This window comes from Lutjanus erythropterus, chromosome 19 (assembly GCF_056507025.1).
Source record: "Lutjanus erythropterus isolate fLutEry1 chromosome 19, fLutEry1.hap2, whole genome shotgun sequence".
Classification (NCBI taxonomy): Eukaryota; Metazoa; Chordata; class Actinopteri; order Lutjaniformes; family Lutjanidae; genus Lutjanus; species Lutjanus erythropterus.
The window spans coordinates 14570001-14589475 of record NC_139335.1 but is presented as its reverse complement, the minus strand read 5'-3'; the positions used below and the strand labels follow the sequence as shown (position 1 = coordinate 14589475).

Below are 19475 nucleotides of genomic sequence, written 5' to 3'. Positions count from 1 at the left end.
TCTCAATAGGCCGTGCTAATAATGGACCTGTGACCTCATGGTCTGAGAAGCCAGCAGCAAAACCACTGTTCCCAGTACCACAACTCGATTTTTTTAAACAATAACTTCACCAAACTGCCGAGCCGACCAGCTGGCTCTGATTAATACAGAAATTAAATTATCTGTGTCACGTTGAAACAATCTTCTTGATTTCCGTTTTTTCCTTTTTTCCCCTTCTTTTTGTGTGTTGGATGAAGACTTTCAAAGTAATTAAATGAATAAAATCTTAATTGATCTTCTGCCAGTGGAGGATATCTTGTCATAACTGGTAAAAATAAACCTCACTGCTTTTTGTCTGACAAATGCTATTAGACACGACGGAACAACACAGTTAATATTGTATGAAACATACTTATAATTAATGGCACAAGACGATCACATATTTCTCAGTGTTTTGTTTTTATTGCAAACAATATAATACAAAAGATAAGCTTTTAAGACAAATGCCATGTTTACCTACGGAAACTGCATTAAGAAGATGACAAAATGAGAACTAATGATACAGAATATAAAATGAGGAACACAACTTTTTTCAATAACAAAAAGTATCCAGTTGATTCCAGCAAATTCTTTACAAAAACAGGCGCTGCTTCCATATCCATTAATTCATTTGTTAGCATGAAAAAAAGACAAAACTTCCAGTTTTTCTTTTTTAGAGAAAGACTCATCGTGTAATTATAAGTAATCTGTACATAACTAGATCAGGAATAAAAGAAACTTTTATACGGAAACATTTACAAATGATAAATAAACAAATTTGTACCACATATGACAGCAAACTATTCCACTGAAAACGTCTCAGTTAGCTGCTGCTGAATTAAAAAGATAATTGCAAATAGTTATTTTCAAATAAAATTAATGCTAAAGAATAAATTAAGAAAAAAAAAGGTTAGGAAAAAGGATGGCGCTGTAGGAATGATAGACTCAGACCTGCTGGCTGCTGAGGAGAGTAAGGTCAAAGGTCACTTCCTGTATCTCCTCGAGCAGGAAGTCAGAATGATGCTGTGGTTTCGACACCGCGGTGCCAGTGGAAAGAGCCTCCCTACTGTGGCTCCAGAGGCACCAATGGTATCAAGGCAGTACCCAGATAAAAGCAAGCATTGCTCAGTTACACCTACCAACACAGTAAGGCCCCTAGTAGAATTACATGGCACCTGCTATAGCGTTTACCAGCACAATCATTTGAGCAAAAGCAAAGAACAAGTAGAATATTTGACTAATTCACTGATGACATGGTCATATCACGGCCAAAAATTCCAATCTATTTCCAACCTGCATTGCTCAAGTCTTGCATCTCATGGGAATTACAATAAAATATGTACAGTACAAAGATTCAAAGCAGAATGTAGGCTATCATAAGACGGCAGTGTCAGTAAACGTTCTTACTTCTGTACAAAAACATACATTAGTGAGAAGTAAGGCCACTGAGGGTGTTTTTACCCGGTATTCCTGCTCCTTTAAACGTGTTAAACCTTCGAATCGTGACGATGAGGATGCTGATGACACTGATTAAGATGATGATGATGACGAGAGCAGAACACATACACAGTACATACTAAAATATTTATAACCAGTATGTCCTCACAGAGGATTTAACTTCTTTTTAAACATTATATCTAAAAAAATATAATCACAATTCCAACCAATACAAAAGGCACTGTTGTGAGCCAATCCAAAGATATATTTTCAGTACTATAAAAAAGTCCTTGTCGTGTTTTTCTGTTGGCAATGAAGGGTGTGTGGCGTCAGAAAGAAGTCTATGCATGGGGATGGGTGCAGTACAGTCAGTGCTGAGGCCGCCTCCGCCTCCTCATGGCCTGGACAGCTGTGTGTAAATGGGCTGCTGCTCCCAGTGCTGTGGACTGTGGGTCTGGGGCACGGAGGGCACCCCAGTGTTGTCGGCGATCGGGGTGTACATCGGCCTCTGGCTGGGGCTCATGTAGCTGAAGGTGGAGTACAGGCCAGAGCCTTGGCCAGCCGCATGGCTGTAGTAGGAGTTGGCACCACCTTGGTGGTCTGAATAGTCATACTGTGCTCTTGTGATGGAGGGGTACGAGGAGGTGCTGTAGTGCTGCAGGTTGAAGGACCCGTAGGTGACGTGCTGCGGGGAGCCCTGCTGCTCGCTGTAGTGGCTTGGGCTCAGCTGCTCCGTCTTGATCTGGGTGGTTCTCTGCTGACCCTGCTGGCCCTGCTCTCCTCCTCCACCCAGGGTGGTCAGAGAGTGCTGCTGCTGCTGCTGCTGCTGCTGCTGCTGCTGCTGCTGCTGCTTGGACATCCAGGCGTGGGCCCCGACGCCGGCTGCCTGGCTGACAGAGGAGCTGCTGAGGCCGTAGCTGCCGGTGTAGCCTGCCTGGGTCACCCCAACGTGGCTGTGAGGCGGCAGGTACTGATCGAACTCATCAACGTCAAAGCTGCCCATGTTGGAGATGACCTCACTGCTCAACTCGCCAATGTCCACCGCTCCAAAGTCGATGTTGAGCTGGCGGCTGGTGCCCTCCTGCATGGGGCGGCCCTCACGCTTCAGGTCGGCTTTGCTGGAGGGGAGGTCTGTCTTGGGGGTTGTTGGGGGTGTTGGTGGACCCTGGGACTGACCTGGTGAGAGGAGAGGCAGAGTTAAAACTCAACCACACAAAATGATGCATGTAAAGAAGATATTTCCTGCATGAGAGACTTGTGATGATGTGAAACACAAGCATAAATGTAAATGCTGTTAGCAGTTTATTGGCACCATCCTGACAGGTGTATTTGCATGATAGCTTGTAAAACCCACTAATCATTAATCATAAATCATTAACAGGTGTCTGTTCAAGGCCCCTAAGGCTTCAAAAGACTTGATTTCTACAAACAACACCAAAAATGAGTCACTATTTAAAAAAAATATATATTCATATACAGCAAATGTCTTTTATTGTTAATTCGTTGGTTTTAATCTATTTGTTTCTTGTCTTACCTGAGTGCTCTCCTGGAGAATGCACCTCGCCCAAACTGGACGCTGGAGAGTCGGCCTGCTGCAGCGCCTTGAAGATCGCGTTTGGAGAAATGTGCGTTTGCTCGCCGTCCTCGGGATCGGTCTGCCCGTTCTTGACAGATTTCCTCCTCCTAGGCTGATATTTGTAGTCGGGATGGTCCTTCTTGTGCTGCACCCTCAAACGCTCAGCTTCTTCCACAAACGGGCGCTTCTCTACCTCGTTGAGCAATCTGAAAATATCACACAGAATTGTACATTCACATTAAAATTACCGACAAGCAAAAGCATGCTTATTTAATAATCCTAGAGATGAAATTTACGAAATCATTGCTTTAATGGTTTTATAATAAACAAGAAGCAGCTAAAAAAAAAAAGTTTGCACATCCTAATTGTGTGCATTCACTCGATCATGGAAATAAGAAGTTCAAATCACAAGAAAACAGCTAAAGAAAGAAATACAGTTTAAAACGCACTAAATTCAGACTCTACTTGAAACAGCGGGCAGGTGGTGCATTTCACAGAACAAAGTATGTGCTGCGCACAGCGGCGCGTAAGAACGCACTGCAAAACTGCAAAGCGAACCTACCTCCAAAGTTTGCCCAACGTTTTGCTGAGTTCCGCGTTGTGCAGATGCGGGTACTGATCGGCCAGCTTCCTCCGTGCAGCCTGAGCCCACACCATGAATGCGTTCATGGGTCTTTTGACGTGAGGTTTACTTTTACTCGAGCCGTTGACGCGCACCGGCATGGGCACCAGCGTCCAGTCGTAGCCCTTCAGCACCTGAGACACCGCATCTCTAATGCACACGGGGAACTTCTCCTCTTCGCCCTCTTTCTTGTAGTCTTGACCCAGGAGGAGGTGGTTGTCGGATGGCCGGGTGTTCTCGGTGTCCGAGCCGGAGCCGGACGGGCACGGCGAGCCCGCGGAGTCCTCCGACATGCTGGGGCTGGGAGCGTCAGAGTGACACTTCTCCTGTTCTTCTGTCATCTTCAGGTAAGGGTCGAGGAGATTCATGCGAAAAAATTAAAGAACAGCTTCTCGCAGTAAAAAAGGAGAGAATCCTTCTTTCTAAATCCAAACGCTGAGCCCGAAGACTGCAGTGACAGTCTGCGAGGGCGCACAGCTTGACTGGCACACTTGAATCCTTTAAAGGAAAAAAGGAAAAAAAAAAAAAAAAAAAGAAAAGCCAAAAATAAAAGTTTTTGACGCTCCTTCGACTTTTCACAATATCGCAAAAAAGTGGTCGCTTTCTAATGCTTAACTTTGAAAGTGTGACTTTACAGAGAAATGTGACTGAGAGATGCACTCTTGGACGATTGCTGAACAGTCTACAGGCTCAGGAGGCGATGCCCGGATTTATGTTTGACGGCAAGGAAATGATTGGGGGAAACTTTTTTGTAGGCGGAGACGTAATCTGACTCTGCTCTGAAGAAGTCTGGCAGCAGTCAACAACAGTGAAAACCAACTCAAGTAGGAAAAAGTTTTTTTTTTTTTACTCTTTTATTCTTTGGTTTCATTTAAATGTAAAGCACAACTTAAAGTTTAAAGACCGATAAGTTACATATTATACCTCCTGAGATAAATATTTTTATTATAGCGATATCACGGGGGATTACAAACAATACTTATAATTTCCAGTAGGACTGTTGGAATTATAAACAAATTGCAGTTCTAGTGGTTTTATTATACTTCATTATATATTTATTTGTTTAGATCACAGAAAGTACATCATCATCTGAATGTTTATACAACCTGTCCGCAGGCTGACAGATCGTAACTTTTAGATATAATATGTTGAAATGTCTAATTTCTGATTCCCCTGCTTTACCAACAGAATTTATCTTTGTGTTAAAGTTACTTTTCCAAGGGAAATAATCAGCTGTTTGTAGCAGATATTTATGAGATACACTGTTCGGTTGATTTAACCTAGAAATAACAGCACAGCGCTGATTTTGGTGGGATAAACACAGTTGTTTATTTGTGTGTGAATAATTGCGGGCAGCAGTGTTTGTTGCACAGAGAGACAGTTGAGTAAGTCAGCGTGAAGCTGTTGCGGAGCTGCAGCCCTCAGTCGTCTCTGGGTCTCTGCACAGTGACCGCACGGACCAATAGGGGGAGACAACAGTCCAGAAACTTCAGAGGAAGCATTGCGACTCTGTGAGGGCTGCAATGATTAAAACAAAGCAAGGGAAGGTAATCCAAAACTCATTTCAGCAGTTATACTCTCTCTCTGCATTTATTGTTGATCCCTTCTTCTTTTTAATTTGTTACAACAAGGTGAGAGAGGACGGATTACAAAACACTGGTTCTTACTGAAAAGAAATCAGCAGAGGACAGGACTGTATCTCTCACTACTGTCTTTAACTGAACATGGTGGTTTTGTTTGTTTGTTTGTTTTTAAGCGTCAAAGATCTTCTTTATTCATTATTTAATTGAATGATGACTAAATGATGACTCTGCAACTGGGTATACAATTAAAAACATTTGCAATGGATATATATACAACAACAGCAACAATAATAATGAAACACTTCATAATAACCAGTAATAGTGTTAATTAAACTTTAATTAATAGTTATTTTACTGTTAGCAAACAGTCACATAAAGTTTGCTTCATAAACCATTTATTAAGCAACTGTAATTTTTTAAATAAACATCAGTCATAAATTTATAATGGTCATCTATATAATCTCTATAGATGTGCTGCAAAGTATTTATTTATTGACCATTTACACAGCATTACAAACAGCAGCTTTACAATATCCATCCAGATAATAGCTTTAGGAAACAAAACTATTTAGGTAGGGTTACGAAAATATCATGCTTTGAGTTAAAATAAGTTACTTATGTAAGTTCTTGTAAATAAAGTAACATACATGGGTTACATAATGTATTTAAGGTCTTATATTAATCAGTTGCAAATTTATTAGCTAAATAATGTTTATAGGTTTGTTTACAACCTAATTATTAACCATTAACAAAGTGTTAAGCGCTTATTTTATATTCCTTAAACTAATGTTGACATTTCATTATTTGTTAACAGTGAAATAACTATTAATATATGTTTAATTAACCATAATTGTACCATTTTTAATGATAGTTATTATAAATTGTTACCTAATAAAGCACTGTAATATAGGCTAAATGTTTCCATAATGAAGCCAAAGATTTTTAAATGTAAAACTGGAAAAACTGGAGCAAAACAAACGTGTCGCAACACTAAAATCTACTTTGCTGGATTTGCTCCAGCGCTTGTTTCCGGTGGACAAAGGACACTTTGTTGAGAGTTCAGTCACTATAATCCATGTGTTCAATTTTAGATACTAAATCCCACTTTAAGGTATGAGTCCACATATAGTCATGAAAGATTAAAGGTTTCCTATTTTTATCAAAACTTTAACATTTAACAAGTGATTAGTCAACATGATTTTATTAGTTACATACATCTGCAATCTTTTAAGAAAAAAAGGCACACTCAATGTGTAATAAAAATGGAAAATGTTTGTCACACTTTGACTTCTTAGCTGGGAAATCAAGTAAAATTAAATAAAATATATCACTTATATAAGTCAAGTAAAGAAGAGGTAACAGTCTGATTTTAAAACTACAACTAAAACTAAAAAAAAAAAATGCAAATATTCCAAATGACACAAAAAAAACCTTTTTTTTACATTCTCCTAATATTTTGTTTTCATAAATCACATTTTATCATATCAGAATATGTTTGTTCTGTAATTGTTGCTGTCATTACTTGGTTCCTTTCATTGCTAAAAGTAAACATTGTGCCATGAATATCATCTTTCTGTATGTAGAGGGTAGTGGTTCAAGGTTTCCTTTCAGTCTGTCTTGACCCTGACATTTTCATTAAAACAGCCTAATAATATGCCTGTCTGTTACATGTGCTTGCTTTTTCTGCTCCTTGTCTTATTGGTTGACTAGACGGTTTGGCTCGCTGCCCTGTCAGCTCCACTACACAAGATGACATACAATAAAAAAAAAAAAAAAAAAAAAAATCCTTTTCCTTCAAAGTTCATGGCGGTGAGAAACAGGAGAGACTGTAAAGACTAAAGGGTTGTTCAGTAAGTTTTTTTTGTTTCATCACCAGTTAATGAGTATAATTATGCTGATCTTACAGCACTGCAAAGTAACCAGATTCTCTGTGTTTAAACTGAAATTCTTGGTCCATTTCCCTCAATAAAATGTAACTTTTGAGATGCCTCTTCTAACATCACACTGCGATGCTGACAGTAAAATGATCCTCTAACATTTAGCTTTAATTAAAGGAGTGATATGTCCAAAAATGAGTACTGCAGTCCAAACAGTGAGTTTGAGCCACAGACTGTATATTTAGTTATTTGAAATCCTGTTTAATATACAATCTATTAATAATTTCTAATGAGTCCTTTTGTTAGTACAAAACAATGCACTATGTCTCATTAAAAGGTGAATATTTGATTTGTTGTGGAAGGTGTGATGAGAGCTTTTTGACATTGCTGAGCCTGTGTGGTGACTGGTCTCGACATGCAGAGGAGGAAACCCAGTGATGGCTAACACAGAGGCATCAGAGGTGCGGTCGGGCATGTTCGCGCCCCCGCAGTGCCCTGCAGACTGACTTACGGTCGGTCAGGTGGGGGAGGGGGGGGGGGGGGGCACAGATCCTCAGGGGCCAGGCTCACAGCTTTACATGGAGAAACCGCCTGCAGGCCGAGCAGGTCTTGGGAAACTTCTCAGCTTGACTTCGAGCCATGGCGTCAAAATTTTGAGGCAAACACTGGGGGTAAACTGCCAAATCATGTCTACCACCTCTCCTCGCTCTCTCAGATTCCACTGCAAATGTTTGACCAGACCACCCCTCTTTTTAAAAAACTTATAGTGTCGTATGTGGGTATGTTAGTACAGTATGTGTATAAGGCTTTGCGTTGTTGTCTTTGAAGTGTGTTTGTCAAAACAACTGAATCAAAAAAGGAATACAGCATGAAATAAGTTTGCTGATGTATTTTTTTTTTTATTAAAGAAAAGGTTTGATTAAGTGCACTACGCAAAGAATTTATACAATTTCAACCAAATACAATAATTAGTTAAAATGTTCATTAAGCATTCATTAGGCTGTGTGGACACCTTCTATAATGTTGAGATCCATTGGTCTAATAGCAAGAAGTGCATTAAAACCTTTGCTGGATGGATGGATGGATTCTGCGTGTATTTACTTCTGTATAATGCTTTTTGAGGTGAGATTCCTTCTATGAGCCTCTGGGGGTATCCTTAATCTCACTTGCACAATTTGCTTATTTTCTTTCTCTTGTTGACGAATTTCTACTGTTATTGTGCAAATAAATGAATTAATAAATAAATGGAAATGCACCGTTAGCCTGAATAATTACAGATTTCACTAGGTTTGATTATTGTTAAATGTTTTTTGCAATAATGCAAGTAAACAACTCAACAAGATATATAACAGGCCAAGTTTTTTTAGGCATTGTAAAGGACCAATGTGGAGGATTTATTGGCATTTGAGAGACGAGGAGATACTGGCATCATGTGACTTACGTTTCGTGACAATTTCAATTGTAACTCAGTTTTATTTGTTGTAGTCTTTATAAACTCAGTTGCTCCCATCGAGAGCAAGCACTGAGGCGACTGTGGTGGGGAAAAACTTCCTTTTAACAGGCAGAGACCTTGAGCAAATCCAAGCTCTTTATCAAGGGTTCAGGGTCATCCACCAGTCAACATCTACAAAATATCGTTTATTCCCTCTGTAAACATCGCCCTGATTAATTTAATAGGCACTGCACTTTGACCTGTTTCTGTCTGTCTAGCTACACTGTCATGTGACATACTTATTTTAACCCTCTATGGTACCATGTTGCCCTCAGGCAACAAACCCATTTTTGCCCTGTCACATCTCCACAATGCATCCCTTTAAATGATGCGATACTTTAAAAAAGAGGTAAAACCATAGGGAACCATTAACAATGCTTTAAGTTGTCACATGACCTCCAGGAAGCGATTTTGAAACCCTTCTTGGCGGGCTTTTTCTAAGGAGACAGCTCTGCTATCTTGCTGCAAAAAGAAGACTCTCAAAAAGTTATTTTTTGTCCCTTTTCCACCTGGAAAAAAATGTCTTCACACTAACAGGTAAGTAAACTTTAAGTTTTGATAGTTTCATGCAACTTATTTACTAATTTAATAGTGGATACTTGTTAAAATGCAAAAATACATACATACATACATATGAGCATACATACATACATACATATGAGCATACATTCATACATATGGCCAAACATATGACCATGCATAGAAACATACATACATATGACCATACATACATACATACATACATATGACCATACATACATATGACCATACATACATACATGCATACATATGACCATACATACATACATACATACATATGACCATGCATACATTCATATGACCATACATACATACACACATACATACATACATATGGTCATACATATGACCATGCATACATACATACATACATACATATGAGCATACATGCATACATACATACATACATACATATGACCATGCATACATACATAAATGTGACCATACATACATACATACATACATATGAGCATATATACATACATACATATGACCATACATACATACATACATACATACATACATATATATATAAATTCTTTTTATAATTCTTTTTAATTTAAAATTTAAAATGAATTGTGACTTCTTGATGTTATTGAATATTTTTGCATATGTTTATGAAATAGACAATGTTCAAATTGGAAAAGGAACGTTCTTTTTCACTTATGCACCATTATGGTACAATGTTGCCTACAGGCAATGAACCCCAAAAACTTCCAAAAATAAAACTAAAAATAAAAATAAAATTTCTTCAGATTATGTTTATTTTGTCTATTTTGAGACATAAAAACACATTTCCCCCACTGGCATCATAATGTACCATAGAGGGATATGACCATACATACATACATACATACATACATACATACATACATACATACATATGACCGTACATACATACATTCACATACATACATATGAGCATACATACATACATACATACATACATAGATATGAGCATACATAAATACATACACATGAGCATACATACATACATACATACATACATACATACATACATATGAGCATAAATACATACATACATACATACATATGAGCATACATACATACATACATATGAGCATACATACATATGAGCATACATACATATGAGCATACATACATACATACGTACATACATATGAGCATACATACATATGAGCATACATACATACATACATATGAGCATACATACATACATACATACATACTTATGACCATACATGCATACATATGACCATACATACATACATACATATGACCATGCATACATTCATATGACCATACATGCATACACACATACATACATACATATGGTCATACATATGACCATGCATACATACATACATACATACATACATACATATGAGCATAAATACATACATACATACATACATATGAGCATACATACATATGAGCATACATACATATGAGCATACATACGTACATACGTACATACATATGAGCATACATACATATGAGCATACATACATACATGCATATGAGCATACATACATACATACATACATACTTATGACCATACATGCATACATATGACCATACATACATACATACATATGACCATGCATACATTCATATGACCATACATGCATACACACATACATACATACATATGGTCATACATATGACCATGCATACATACATACATACATACATACATACATATGAGCATAAATACATACATACATACATACATATGAGCATACATACATACATACATATGAGCATACATACATATGAGCATACATACATATGAGCATACATACATACATACGTACATACATATGAGCATACATACATATGAGCATACATACATACATACATATGAGCATACATACATACATACATACATACTTATGACCATACATGCATACATATGACCATACATACATACATACATATGACCATGCATACATTCATATGACCATACATGCATACACACATACATACATACATATGGTCATACATATGACCATGCATACACACATACATACATACATACATATGAGCATACATGCATACATACATACATACATATGACCATGCATACATACATACATGTGACCATACATACATACATACATACATACATACATATGAGAATACATACATACATATGACCATGCATACATACATATGAGCATACATACATATATATGACCATGCATACATACATATGACCATACATACATACATATGACCATACATACATACATGCATACATATATATGACCATACAAACATACATACATACATATATACATATATATATAAATTCTTTTTATAATTCTTTTAAATTTAAAATTTTAAATGAATTGTGACTTCTTGATGTTATTGAATATTTTTGCATATGTTTATGAAATAAACAATGTTCAAATTGGAAAAGGAACGTTCTTTTTCACTTATGCACCATTATGGTACAATGTTGCCTACAGCCAACAAACCCCAAAAACTTCCAAAAATAAAACTAAAAATAAAAATAAAATTTCTTCAGATTATGTTTATTTAGTCTATTTTGAGACATAAAAACACATTTCCCTCACTGCCATCATAATGTGTACCATAGAGGGATATGACCATACATACATACATACGTACATACATACATATGACCGTACATACATACATACAAATACATACATACATACATACATATGAGCATACATACATACATACATATGACCATACATGCATACATATATACATACATACATACATACATACATACATACATACATATGAGCATACATACATACATACATATGAGCATAAATACATACATACATACATATGAGCATACATACATACATACATACATATGAGCATACATACATATGACCATACATACATACATACATACATACATATGAGCATACATACATATGACCATACATACATATGACCATACATACATACATACATATGACCATATATACATATGACCATGCATACATACAAACATACATACATACTTATGATCATACATGCATACATATGACCATACATACATATGACCATGCATACATTCATATGACCATACATACATATGCACATACATACGTACATATGGTCATACATATGACCATGCATACATACATACATATGAGCATACATGCATACATACATACATACAAATGACCATGCATACATACATACATGTGACCATACATACATACATACATACATACATACACACATACATACATACATATGACCATACATGCATACATACATACATACATGTGACCATGCATACATACATAAATATGACCATACATACATATGACCAGGCATACATACATACATACATATTACCATACATACATACATACATACATACATACATACATACATACTTATGACCATACATGTATACATATATCCATACATACATACATACATACATATTACCATACATACATATGACCATGCATACATTCATATGACCATACATACATACTAACATACATACATACAAATGGTCATACATATGAACATACATGCATACATACATACATACATATGAGAATACATACATACATATGACCATGCATACATACATATGAGCATACATACATACATATGACCATGCATACATACATATGAACATACATACATACATATGACCATACATGCATACATATATACATACATACATACATATGAGCATAAATACATACATACATATGAGCATAAATACATACATACATACATATGAGCATACATACATATGAGCATACATACATACATACGTACATACATATGTAGCTCAGCGTAAGTTCAATCAGGAAGACCTTCTATTACGCTGCCTTCATTCACAACTTTCCTTTACTCCGCCTCTCTCCTCCTATTCCCTCTAATCAGCTGTTTGTGGGCGTTCACCTTCGTCTTTACCATCCATTCAGATTTTGCCACGGTCGCGATACCCAGTCAATTTGCTGCTGCCAAATCTTTAAATCGCCTCTGTCTTTGCTCCATCAGTTGTCATTCAGTCAATCGCGCGACCCTCCTCCACCCCTCTCTCCTCCAGTCACTGGACCCAGGTAGCAGAAGATGTTCACCTCGATCCTCCCTGACGCCCTCTCCTCCAGCCTTCAGGTCCAGGCAGCAGGAGTCCAGAGCCACTTCACCTCACCAGTCTTTGCTTTGCACTTCATCATCACCACCACCACCAGTGTCTAGACCCCGGGGGGGTTCTCTTCACTACAGCTTCATCACCCCCATATATATATACATATTGTTTCACCTCACTGGGGTCTAACCACCAAAGACTGTTCATGTTTCATATATCATGCATGTGCCAATTAACCATTTCTCTTTTACTCTTAGTCTCTCCGGATTGAAATGAGCATACATACATATGAGCATACATTCATACATATGGCCAAACATATGACCATACATACATATGACCATACATACATACATACATATGACCATATATACATATGACCATGCATACATACAAACATACATACATACTTATGATCATACATGCATACATATGACCATACATACGTATGACCATGCATACATTCATATGACCATACATACATATACACATACATACATACATATGGTCATTCATATGACCATACATACATATACACATACATACATACATATGGTCATACATATGACCATGCATACATACATACATATGAGCATACATGCATACATACATACATACATATGACCATGCATACATACATACATACATACATACATACATACATACATATGAGCATACATACATATGAGCATATATACATACATACATATGACCATACATACATACATATGAGAATACATACATACATATGACCATGCATACATACATATGAGCATACATACATACATACATATGACCATGCATACATACATACATACATACATACATACATACATACATACATATGACCATACATACATACATACATACATACATATGACCATACATGCATACATACATACATACATACATGTGACCATGCATACATACATACATATGAACATACATACATATGACCATGCATACATACATACATATTACCATACATACATACATACATACATACATACATACATACATACTTATGACCATACATGTATACATATGACCATACATACATACATACATACATACATATGACCATACATACATATGATCATGCATGCATTCGTATGACCATACATATATACACACATACATGCATACATACATATGGTCATACATATGACCATGCATACATACATACATACATACATACATACATATGAGCATACATACATACATATGAGCACACATACATACATACATACATACATATGACCATACATACATACATACATACATACATATGACCATACATGCATACATACATACATACATACATGTGACCATGCATACATACATACATATTACCATACATACATACATACATACATACATACTTATGACCATACATGTATACATATGACCATACATACATACATACATACATACATATGACCATACATACATATGACCATGCATGCATTCATATGACCATACATATATACACACATACATGCATACATACATATGGTCATACATATGACCATGCATACATACATACATACATACATACATATGAGCATACATGCATACATACATATATACATACATATGACCATGCATACATACATAAATGTGACCATACATACATACATACATATGAGCATATATACATACATACATACATATGACCATACATACATACATACATACATACATACATACATACATACATATATATGACCATACATACATACATACATACATACATACATACATACATATATATTTAAATTCTTTTCAGAATTCTTTTTAATTTAAAACTTAAAATGAATTGTGACTTCTTGATGTTATTGAATATTTTTGCATATGTTTATGAAATAAACAATGTTCAAATTGGAAAAGGAACGTTCTTTTTCACCTATGTACCATTATGGTACAATGTTGCCTACAGGCAACGAACCCCAAAAACTTCCAAAAATAAAAATAAAAATAAAATTTCTTCAGATTATGTTTATTTAGTCTATTTTGAGACATAAAAACACATTTCCCTCACTGGCATCATAATGTGTACCATAGAGGGATATGACCATACATGCATACATACATACATACATACATACATATGACTGTACATAAATACATACACATACATACATACATACATACATACATACATATGAGCATACATACATACATACATACATACATATGACCATACATGCTTACATATATACATACATACGTACATGCATACATACATATGAGCATAAATACATACATACATACATACATATGAGCATACATACATACATACATATGAGCATACATACATACATACGTACATATATATGTAGCTCAGCGTAAGTTCAATCAGGAAGACCTTCTATTACGCTGCCTTCATTCACAACTTTCCTTTATTCCGCCTCTCTCCTCCTATTCCCTCTAATCAGCTGTTTGTGGGCGTTCACCTTCGTCTTTACCATCCATTCAGATTTTGCCACGGTCGCGATAGCCAGTCAATTTGCTGCTGCCAAATCTTTAAATCGCCTCTGTCTTTGCTCCATCAGTTGTCATTCAGTCAATCGCGCGACCCTCCTCCACCCCTCTCTCCTCCAGTCACTGGACCCAGGTAGCAGAAGATGTTCACCTCGATCCTCCCTGACGCCCTCTCCTCCAGCCTTCAGGTCCAGGCAGCAGGAGTCCAGAGCCACTTCAACTCACCAGTCTCTGCTTTGCACCTCATCATCACCACCACCACCAGTGTCTAGACCCCGGGGGGGTTCTCTTCACTACAGCTTCATCACCCCCATATATATATTCATATTGTTTTACCTCATTGGGGTCTAACCGCCAAAGACTGTTCATGTTTCATATATCATGCATGTGCCAATAAACCATTTTTCTTTTACTCTTAGTCTCTCCTGATTGAAATGAGCATACATACATATGAGCATACATTCATACATATGGCCAAACATATGACCATACATACATATGACCATACATACATAAGACCATGCATACATTCATATGACCATACATACATATACATATACATACATACATATGGTCATACATATGACCATGCATACATACATACATATGAGCATACATGCATACATACATACATACATATGACCATGCATACATACATACATGTGACCATACATACATACATACATACATACATATGAGCATACATACATATGAGCATATATACATACAAACATATGACCATACATACATACATACATACATACATACATATGAGAATACATACATACATATGACAATGCATACATACATATGAGCATACATACATACATATGACCATGCATACATATGAGCATACATACATACATTTGACCATACATACATACATACATACATACATACATATGACCATACATGCATACATACATACATACATGTGACCATGCATACATACATACATATGACCATACATACATATGACCATGCATACATACATACATATTACCATACATACATACATACATACATACATACATACTTATGACCATACATGTATACATATGAGCATACATGCATACATACATACATACATATGACCATGCATACATACATACATGTGACCATACATACATACATACATACATACATACATACATATGAGCATATATACATACATACATATGACCATACATACATACATACATACATACTTATGACCATACATGTATACATATGACCATACATACATACATACATACATATGACCATACATACATATGACCATGCATACATTCATATGACCATACATACATACACACATACATACATACATACATATGGTCATACATATGACCATGCATATATTCATACATACATACATACATACATAAGACCATGCATACATACATACATACATACATGTGACCATACATACATACATACATACATACATACATATGAGTATACATACATATGAGCATATATACATAGATACATATGACCATACATACATACATACATACATACATACATACATATGAGAATACATACATACATAAGACCATGTATACATACATATGAGCATACATACATACATATGACCATGCATACATACATATGACCATACATACATACATATGACCATACATACATACATATATATTTAAATTCTTTTCAGAATTCTTTTTAATTTAAAACTTAAAATGAATTGTGACTTCTTGATGTTATTGAATATTTTTGCATATGTTTATGAAATAAACAATGTTCAAATTGGAAAAGGAACGTTCTTTTTCACTTATGCACCATTATGGTACAATGTTGCCTACAGGCAACGAACCTCAAAAAAACTTCCAAAAATAAAAATAAAAATAAAATTTCTTCAGATTATGTTTATTTAGTCTATTTTGAGACATAAAAACACATTTCCCTCACTGGCATCATAATGTGTACCATAGAGGGATATGACCATACATACATACATACATACATACATAAATATGACCGTACATACATACATACACATACATACATACATACATACATATGAGCATACATACATACATACGTATGACCATACATGCACACATACATACATACATACATACATACATACATACATATGAGCATGCATACATACATACATACATATGAGCATAAATACATACATACATACATACATACATATGAGCATACATACATATGAGCATACATACATACATACGTACATACATATGTAGCTCAGCGTAAGTTCAATCTGGAAGACCTATTACGCTGCCTTCATTCACAACTTTCCTTTACTCCGCCTCTCTCCTCCTATTCCCTCTAATCAGCTGTTTGTGGGCGTTCACCTTCGTCTTTACCATCCATTCAGATTTTGCCACGGTCACGATAGCCAGTCAATTTGCTGCTGCCAAATCTTTAAATCGCCTCTGTCTTTGCTCCATCAGTTGTCATTCAGTCAATCGCGTGACCCTCCTCCACCCCTCTCTCCTCCAGTCACTGGACCCAGGTAGCAGAAGATGTTCACCTCGATCCTCCCTGACGCCCTCTCCTCCAGCCTTCAGGTCCAGGCAGCAGGAGTCCAGAGCCACTTCACCTCACCAGTCTCTGCTTTGCGCCTCATCATCACCACCACCACCAGTGTCTAGACCCCGGGGGGGTTCTCTTCACTACAGCTTCATCACCCCCATATATATATACATATTGTTTCACCTCATTGGGGTCTAACCGCCAAAGACTGTTCATGTTTCATATATCATGCATGTGCCAATAAACCATTTCTCTTTTACTCTTAGTCTCTCCTGATTGAAATGAGCATACATACATATGAGCATACATTCATACATATGGCCAAACATATGACCATACATACATATGACCATACATACATACATACATATGACCATATATACATATGACCATGCATACATACATACATACATACATACATACATACTTATGATCATACATGCATACATATGACCATACATACATATGACCATGCATACATTCATATGACCATACATACATATACACATACATACATACATATGGTCATACATATAACCATGCATACATACATACATACATATGAGCATACATGCATGCATACATACATACATTTGACCATGCATACATACATACATGTGACCATACATACATACATACATACATACATACATACATACATACATACATATGAGCATATATACATACATACATATGACCATACATACATACATACATACATACATACATATGAGAATACATATATACATATGACCATGCATACATACATATGAGCATAAATACATACGTATGACCATGCATACATACATACATACATACATGTGACCATGCATACATATATACATATGACCATACATACATATGACCATGCACACATACATACATATTACCATACATACATACATACATACATACATACATACTTATTACCATACATGTATACATATGACCATACATACATACATACATACATATGACCATACATACATATGACCATGCATACATTCATATGACCATATATACATACACACATACATACATACATACATACATACATACATACATACATACATAAGACCATGCATACATACATACATACATACATGTGACCATACATACATACATACATACATATGAGCATACATACATATGAGCATATATACATACATACATATGACCATACATACATACATACATACATACATATGAGAATACATACATACATAT

At 36.0% G+C, this 19475-nt stretch overlaps 1 protein-coding gene across 1 annotated transcript; it reads right to left on the bottom strand.

Annotated features, from left to right (window-relative positions):
- Positions 1-419: 419 nt before the first annotated feature.
- Positions 420-4334, bottom strand: LOC146309492 (transcription factor Sox-9-like). The gene is made up of 3 exons (XM_084744265.1): positions 3594-4334; positions 2990-3237; positions 420-2631 (listed from the first exon to the last, which is right to left on the bottom strand). Exons 1-3 carry the CDS (start codon positions 4019-4021, stop codon positions 1850-1852), a joined length of 1458 nt encoding a protein of 485 aa, XP_084600391.1. The 5' UTR covers positions 4022-4334; the 3' UTR covers positions 420-1849.
- Positions 4335-19475: the final 15141 nt, after the last annotated feature.

Coding starts and splice junctions, on each gene's coding strand:
- LOC146309492 (XM_084744265.1), bottom strand. CDS start 4,021: ATGAATCTCCTCGACCCTTACCTGAAGATGACAGAAGAACAGGAGAAG. Junction 3,238..3,593: donor ACGTTGGGCAAACTTTGGAG/GTAGGTTCGCTT, acceptor TGATATTTTCAG/ATTGCTCAACGAGGTAGAGA. Junction 2,632..2,989: donor TTCTCCAGGAGAGCACTCAG/GTAAGACAAGAA, acceptor TCCTCTCACCAG/GTCAGTCCCAGGGTCCACCA.